Source organism: Pteropus vampyrus, unplaced genomic scaffold (genome assembly GCF_000151845.1).
Source record: "Pteropus vampyrus isolate Shadow unplaced genomic scaffold, Pvam_2.0 Scaffold541, whole genome shotgun sequence".
In the NCBI taxonomy this organism is placed as follows: domain Eukaryota; kingdom Metazoa; phylum Chordata; class Mammalia; order Chiroptera; family Pteropodidae; genus Pteropus; species Pteropus vampyrus.
The window spans coordinates 1,922,887-1,931,955 of NW_011889322.1; the positions used below are offsets into that span (position 1 = coordinate 1,922,887).

Below are 9,069 nucleotides of genomic sequence, written 5' to 3' on the forward strand. Positions count from 1 at the left end.
ATGTTTAGTGTATATTTTTTTCATACTCCTTCTTGAAAGATATTTTAAAATGAGAAATGGGTTATGGAAAAAAAACAGTAAATACAATATTCTACATCAATAAATTGGGAATATGTGAAGCTATTTTTCTGCCATGGTAGGGGAAGTGTATGTATAAAATGCTTATTATCCAACATAAAGCTTTAATGGGGATCATTATAAAGTAAATTTAAGGTGTTTGGGATGAGACTAGACAAGACACTAAAACTGAAAAAAAAAAAAAGCCAACCCATAACCTAGTCAAACATTTGGTAAATATTTAATGACTAAATTTTTCTGAATCCCTTGGAATAAGTGTTTGGAGTAAAATATAAGGTTTTGGTGTGGGTCATAATCTTTACTAATGCACAGCTCTCTTCCTCATGGCTCCAGCTCTAACTTAAATAAATGCATGCTTTCATTTAGTTACATATAAGACAAAACTCTCTTATGTAGATAAAATACATGGGCAGTAATTAAGTTGGTACAAAATTGAGAACTGTGGTTTTAGCTAAATAGAAGCCAGATAACTAGGTCACCTGTAATCACTTCCTTGCACATCTCATTCATAGTACACACAATTTTTCTGAAAGAAGTTTCTTCAAAGCATCTTTCACATCCTTATTCCTTAGAGTGTTGATAGATGATAGGATTTAAGGTGGGAGTCATCATGGTGTAGAAGAGGGAACTGAACTTGCCTTGGTCCTGGGCATAACCGTTACTTGGTTGCAGGTACATGTACATTATGATGCCATAGGATCACCACTGTAAGGTGGGAGGAGCAGATACTGAAGACTTTGTGCCTCACCGCCTCTGACTTGATTCTCAGCACAGCTTGAGTTATGAGGCCATAGGAGATAAAGATGAATGTTGAGGGCATCAAAAGGAACAGGATACTAACCACAAAAAACACTAACTCATTGACACTGGTGTCCACACAAGCCAACTTGAGGAGAGCTGGTACTTCACAAGTAAAATGATCCAGCCTGTGGTTGCCACAGAGAGGCAATTGCAAGGTAAAGGTAACATGTACCAAGGAATTAGCCATGCCACTGAGCCAGGAGATGAATCCCAGCTGCTGACATAGTCGTAGGTTCATGATGACCACATAGTGAAGGGGTTTGCAGATATCAACATAGCGATCCAAGGCCATCACAGCCAGGAGGATACACTTAGTGGAGCCCAGCACTACAAAAACATAAAGTTGTACCACACACACCGCATAAGTGATGGTCTTCTCTGGTCCTCTCAAGTTAACTAGGGTCTGAGGTGCAAGGCTCATAGTGAAGCAGAGGTCCAGTAGGGACAGGTTGCTGAGGAAGAAGTACATGGGGGTATGGAGGGAGGGATCCAGGTGTGAGACAAGGGTGATAGTAAAGTTTCCCACAAATATCAGGAGGTAAAAGAAAAGGACAAATACAAAGACCACAGCCTCCAGGTGAGGGTTGTCTGAGAAGCCTAGAAGGACAAAACTCATCAAGGAACTCTCATTGGCCCTTTTCATCACTCCAGGGGGAACTGTACCTACTAAGAAAGGAATGAGAACAGGTGCATTTGAAACAGTTGATCCTAGATTCACAATGTCCAAGACAAAAGGATCATGGAAACTGACTTGTCCAACCTATTAATTTTTCACTCCTAGTGTGTTGCTGACTCTGAACATCAGTCCAGTCCAATGGCTCTTTAACAATCATGAATGCTTTCAACTTTGGGGCTGTCTAGGGACTGGTTATTAAAGTTAATCAACTGGACATTTTCATGTACATCAAGAAATGTGCAATCACCTACTTCTGAAATAAAAAATCAAATAACATTTCCCTGGTTCTAACTGTGAACAAAAATCAGCACACAAAATACAATATGCAGGTATTAATATAGGCACAAATGGGGATGGAAAGTTTCTCATCTTCCCACTACAGGCACACATTCTTATACTCTCATCTCCATACACTTCTTCAACAGAGAAAGATGAGATAGTCATGGACATAATAGTCTACCCAGAAAGACAAAATGAAATTGAATAGTTAGTTAATGAATAATTTAAACTTTAAAATTACTCAACAATAAAAAAATGAAATCTTGCCATTTGTAAGAACATGGATGAACATAGAGGGTATTATGCTAAGTGAGATAAGTCAGAAAAACAAATACATGGTTTCACAATACGTGTAATTTTTTAAAAAAACAAAACAAATGAACAAACAAAACTATCAAAAACAAAGAACAAACTAATAATTGCCAGAGGGGAGGTGAAGTGGAGGGATGGGTAAAAAAGGTAAAGGGAACTATTGTCAATAGTGTGATAAGTTTTCATGGTCATAAACTTTGTAAGATATATACATGTCAAATCACTATGTTGTTCACCTGAAATTAATGTAATATTGTATGCCAACTATAATTTAATAAAAAATAAAAATAAATAAATAACATAAATTTAAAAAAATATGTTTGTTCTAAGGCTGAACAAAGTAAATAATTTTCAGATAGATTTTGCAAAATAATAAACTAAAATATTATTTTGAAAAACAAAGACCAGAGTAGCCTTTATGTCTGAAACCAACAAAAATAAAGCCTTTAAATTTGGACAATATTGGGATAAGTGGGAATAAAAGATTATTTTTTGACATTTGGAAAAAAAATTAGTAATAACTAGGAGAGAGTAAAAAAGGTATGTTTGAGTCTCCAAAATATATACTATAAATTCAACTTATACAAGTTTACTCAATGATTGCACTGCCAAAAAACTAAAACTATTTTTTAAATATAATTATTTAGAAAAACTGGCTAAAAGTCCTCAACACTCAAGAACAAAAGAAAAAAATCTACTCAAAAGAATACAGCTGTGCAACAAGACTTGTGGGGATGGTATCTTTCCATCTTGAAGACTGTTAGGTAAAGCTGTGTAATTGCTTGTGGTGGCCTGGAAAAAACACATATGGATTTTTATCCAGGAGCCACCTCCCCAGTTACCTCTGCTTTTGCGCCACCCAGCCCTGGTTCATTTCCCCATCCACCTGCCTGTGGAATCTTTTTAGAACAGGCAAAAAAAATCATTATTGTATCCTCTCTCAACTTGGCGAAATGCAACGTAAGACAGATGCTTTCCTGATTTAACATATTTTTATGTGCTCTGGTTTTCCATGGCTACTCTGTCTACTGGTGAAAACACAATACCAGTGATTGTAGATTCCTCAGTGTTTGTTCAGTTGTTTGAAGACCAGATTGGAAGTTGCCCATGTGAGCAGTAAAGAACCTGTTCTAACATGAAGCAAGTGTCCTCTACCATACATATTCTGATTATTGCTTATTCTCAAGTTTCAGTAAAATACAATTACATTCTATAAGGAAATAAAAATGAGACCATAATGCCAATAATCAAGAAAGAATGGTTCTATGGAAAACATTTTATTTATTCTCAGTAAAATCCAACCCAATAATTCAACACTTTGGTTATTTGGGTTAAATTGTACTTACACTATTCCTCTGCTTGATCTGCCAGAGAGCTCCAGAGTTCAAAGGCCTTCAATAGTGTACTACTTAAAGAAGTGTCTTTTGTGGGATTTATCATGTATAATTTCTTACAGAAATTTGAAATCACCTTGAACTAAAGTGCTCTTTTTGAGTTGTGGAATTGCGTTAACGTGGAATTGAGTGTGTGCATATCTATCTATCTATCTATCTATCTATCTATCTATCTATCTATCTATCTATCTATCCATCATCTATCTATCATCATTATCATCATTATTATCATAATCATCTATGGTGTTCTTATAAAACAAAATGTTATTCAAAAATGTTAGTCAGTTTAAGGAACAAAAAGAACTAATCGAAAACAGACTCACATATGTAAAGGACAATCTGGTGATGGCCAGAGAGGAGGGAGGTTGGGGGGCTGGGAGAAAAGTGTGAAGAGTTAAAGAAGTACAAATTAGTAGTTTCTAGATGGTCACTGGGATGGGGAGCATGGCATAGAGAATGCAGTCAGCAGTAATGTAATGGCTAGTTGTAGAGTCAGAGGAGAGAAAGACCCATTAAAGGGTCATTTCATAAACTATATAAATGCCCAACCAATGTATTGTATACTTGAAACTAATACTAAAACAAAATTTAAAAAAAAGAAAATATACTAATTAAAAAAATGTTATTCAGTTATTCTAAACAATTTCATGGCACTAACTTACACCTATGAAGAATAAAAAGAAATTATCCTATTCCTTTATCTTATAGGCAAAGCCTGAGGTTCAGATAGTTTACCTGCCTCATCAAACAAACATTAATATCATTTTAATGATAGAAAAAAACCAACTGTGATAGAAACTATAAAGTGGCTGCCTCGTTAATTGTTATAAGTTCCCACAAAATACAAGTGCACTAAACTAAGTCTACACAGGCTAAATTTTTACTTACTATCAGAGCTATTTGAATGTGTTGGAGTTTTTCACATCTTCGTGAATCACGTTATGCAGCATTTCCTCAGATTTGTGTTTCTGTGTCTAACCAATCCCTTAACCTACAAGATGACTGGCTTCTAAACAATGTCTATTAAAGATACTATCTAATATGAGCCAATCCTGAGGTAACAATTTTAGCAGTAGTGAGAATGGTGATGGCGGGATACCAAAATAAGGGGATTGGCAATGTCAAAAAAAGTTCATGGTTTGTTTATGGTTATTAAATCTTCTGGGGAAAAGTCCCCAGCTGACAATTAACAGAGGAACTGGCTAACTTCTGGAGATCATCCATGGAGAATGGATACATATATTTCCCTAGTGTAAAATATTTTCTTCCTTGAATATCATTTGAATATCATATTTCCCTAGTGTAAAATATTTTCTTCTTTGAATATCATCTGGGAGCTTATACCTCATTTATTTATTTATTTATTTAGGCGAGGCAACCTTTGGTTGACCTCACAGATTGTAAGGACCTTGTCAGCTTATAATCCCTTATTTTTTTATTGTTTACACCTACAGTACCTGGTCTTCCTAGGTGGTCTCCTATCCAAGTACTAACCAGTCCCAACTCTGCTTAGCTTCCAAGATCAGATGGGATTGGGCTTATTCAAGGTAGCATGGCCATAGACTGGGAGCTTGTACTTCACAGAGGAAATAAAAGCCATCAGGCTTGCCCAACATAAAAATAAAAATAGCCTCAGCCTACTTCTGTTGGAGACTTCCTCCTTTACTACAGTTAAAAATTCTCTGCACTATATTACTCATTGTAACTTCAAGCACCTTTATCTGTTATTACAAAATAACTTTACAATAAAGTCATCTGAAGAAATATCTAAACTTATCTTTTTGCAATCTTGACTTTCTGTCTCAAACACTTAGACATTGGATTCATCAAATTCCGGTCCATTGTCCTCTTATCACATTAACTTTCTCACTAATTGAACCCATCTGCTAATCACTACATTAATTATGTAAAGATTTCTCCCCTGAGGACCAGATTTATGTATTCAACATTCAAACTATCATCTCCACGTGAACATATACCTGAAATACACGTTTAAACCTAAACCCTTGCTTTCAATACTTGATTCCTATGAACATAAATGGATCAACATCAATCCAGATAGAGATGTAGACCCATCTTTGAGGTAGCAGTTAATACTTCATATTTTTCATCACCTGAGCTGGGTACTCCAGGGGTGTCCCTTGTGTGTTGTATGTGCTCTCCTTGATTAAGCCTTGATTGCTGTTGGCACATCAGTGGGTGGGCTTGACCCTCATGCTGACTGGTTGTGAAAATTGGCCATGACTACAGAGGATAAGTTATTGCATGGGGGCTGAATCCACGGAGTGGAATTCCCTGCAGCAAGGCTCTAGTACCTGCTGAGTCTAGCCTTTGGGTGTTTCATTTGTGGAGCTAATTGGGTGGTGATTTTGTGTGGTCTCAAGCCAGCCACTAGTATGTTGATTTTGGGACCTCTTGGGAAGGACTGTTTCATGCCTAAGTCAGCCATTACCTGGGTCTGATCCAGAGCCACCTAGCAGGTGATACAAAGTGATCTGCAGTTGGTAGCTGCCTGTGCTGGGCTTGGAGGTGTCTGGGAGAACTATGTTGTGAACCAAGACCATCTGCTACTAGTGCTGGGGGCCACTCAGCAAGAGGCACAGGCCGTGCTGAGGCCAGCCACTGCTTACGTGGGGTTTGTAGACCTTTCAGAAATTTTATGGAAGTTTACAGACTAGGCCAAGTCTGGCTGCTTGCAAATAACAGCCACTGAAAGAGGTTCTGGCCTGTGCATGTGTTGTATAGGATGAGTCCTCAGGGTAAGGTGAGTGGTGTCAGCCAATTTGATGGAAACTCAGATTTGATGTCCACCTGCATCTTCAGGCTGCATGTCATAAGGGCTCAGCAAAGGAAAAATGGTACCTACTAGCACTTCAATCCTATCTAGAGCCGCCTCTCCAACCCTCTCCCTGAAGCAAGAAAACTTATTTCTTCTCATGTGTCTGTGGTGTTTTTTGAGCTGCTGCCCCAGTACTGGAGCTCAGAGCAAGTGAGTCCATCAGTGAGAAGTCCATGTGTGGGCTCTTTGAGAAGAATATCTGGGACTCCAGATATTACCATCTTACCTAGACAGAATCCCCACTGATTTTCACAGTCAGTTGTTGTGGAGACTCCTCTTACTGGCACTGGTTCCCTGGCTTGGGGAGCCCAGCACTGGGCTGCAACCTCTCACTCCTCAAGGGGGTCCTCCACAGTGGAGATATTTCTCCCAATTCTTAACTATCATGTGTGGATGTGGGACCAGCCCATTTCATGTCTTTTCCCTCCTACCAGTCTCAATGTGATTCCTTCTTTATATCCTTAGTTATAGGACTTCTGTTCAGCTAGTCTTCAGGTGGTTCTCAAGGGATGTCATTCTATAATTCAGTCATAATTTTGATGTGGTCATTGGAGAAGTAAGCACAGCATTTACTTTACCATCTTGACTAGAAGTCTAAAGCTTAATTTTAAAAGGATATTCTGACGCTGAACAAAAGTATATTTTCAAATAAGCCTTTAATGGTAGGTGGGTTGGATGGACAGTGATAGAAAGAAATTTTTGATATAAGAAGCAACATAAGTAATAAGTAGGAAGAAATAAAAAACATGTTTGAGGAACCAAGATATATAACATAAATTTAACTTATACAACTTGACTCAATGATTAAACTATCAAACATGACAATTATTATTAAAATATATTTTGAAGCAACAGTATTAGACAAACTGGTGAAGGCCCTTGATATTCAATAAAATGATGGAAATTATACTCAGAATATATATCATTAATAAAGAGCTAAAGATGTTCTGTATTATTCCCAGTGCTGCTCTCTTACATACAAAATGCTCTCATTCTGATGAATATTAACCACTATCACAGCTCCACCTCCCATATTGGCAGGATTGGTTTTGTGTTCATCCTATACATAAAGCTACTTCTATCACAGGAACTATAAGATATGACTGACCAAATGTTTTATATCTTTATATCTCTACTAAACCATAGGCTACTTGCTAAAGTGAGGTGTTATTTTTACTGATATTGTATGCAATTTGTAAGATGCCTGTTTCATAATAGATGATTAATAAATTCTTGTTAAATAAACAAGTGTATTTAAGGAGTCCTATTTCCCATGGTACAATATTTTTTTCTAGACGGCAGATACTGGGGAAAAAACAAACTGTTACTTTTGTTTTTGTGCCACTCAGCCCTTATGCACAATACCACCTGCCTTTAAAAAGCTTTGAGGCAGGCTGGAAAAAACCACGCAATCCAGTCCTCTCTGAATCTGGATAAATTCAATTTAAGAAAGATGGTCCATTTTCCAGATGTACTGTTCCTCTATGGCTACTCTACTTATTGGTAGAAACACTAGACTAATGGTTATAGATTACCCAGTATCCTCCAATATTTATAACCATATTGGGGTTTGCACAGTTGACACATGAAGTGCCTAGACTGGTCCTTCAATGTCTCCTCCTGTGCAGATTCTGGTGTTTGCTAACCCTAAAGTTTCAGCAACCAACAACTGCATCTCAAAAATTCACACAAAAAAATGAGGCCACAATGTCAATTGAGTTAATAGAGAGTGATAATCTGAGAAACATTTCATTTGTTGTCAATTAAATCCAGATGAATGATTCAACTCTCAGTCATTTTTGTTAAACTATATGTACACTATTCCTCTTTTTGAGCTGGCAGAAAGCTCCAGAGTTCAAAGTCTTACAATGGTGCATTACTTGATGGTTTCTTTATAGTAATTCTCAGAGGTTATCTTTTACAGAAGGCTAAAATCACCCTGAATTAAGTGTTCCTCCTGAGTTCAGGACCTGTATATATGTAGAACTGAGTATATGTATTTCTATTTATTTGTCTATGATCAATTAACTATGTTGTTTCTGTAAATAAAATTTAACTCAAAAATGTTAATCAGTTATAGTAATTAATAACATTATCTTGTATTTATGAGGAATAACGAGAAATTGTCCTATTCTTATATTTGATAGACAAAAGCTGAGCTCCAGAGTGTTTTTCTATCTTGACCAACATCACCATTTAATGAAAGAACAAACTCAACAATAACAGGTTGCTATCTCATTAACTTTTATAAACCCCTTCAAGATCAAGCACATTCAATTTAGACAAAATTAGACTTGAGTCTTACTATAAGGGGAGATTTTTACATCTTCTGAAAGCAAATTGTATAATGTTTTTATAGATTTGTGACTCTATACTCAACCAGCTGACCCACATGACAACTGGCTTTGGAATGAAGTCTGTAGAAGAGTCATATTTCTCCTGTGAATCGATACTGAGAAAATTATTTTAATGGTTATTAAAGCTTGGGGAGAAGAAGTACCAGGAATGATGAATTTGCAAGCTTATTAAAGTGTCATCATTAGTTAATGATTGCTAAGTCTCATGGGGAAAACCTGTGTTCCCAATAGGCAATTAGTCAAGGAACTAACGAACTTCAGGGGTCACCCAGAAAAAAGAAGACATGCGTCTCTAGCATGGAAGGTATCTTTTTCTTCCTTTAATATTATTCT

At 36.7% G+C, this 9,069-nt stretch overlaps 1 protein-coding gene and 1 pseudogene across 1 annotated transcript; both read right to left on the reverse strand.

The window, feature by feature from the left end:
• Positions 1–584: 584 nt before the first annotated feature.
• LOC105308046 (olfactory receptor 2G3-like) lies at positions 585–1,522 on the reverse strand. The gene is given in 3 exon segments (XM_011383783.1): positions 585–653; positions 655–775; positions 777–1,522. Coding segments are annotated over 3 exon segments (936 nt in total).
• Positions 1,523–4,985: 3,463 nt separating this feature from the next.
• On the reverse strand, positions 4,986–5,104 carry LOC111733233 (annotated as a pseudogene).
• Positions 5,105–9,069: the final 3,965 nt, after the last annotated feature.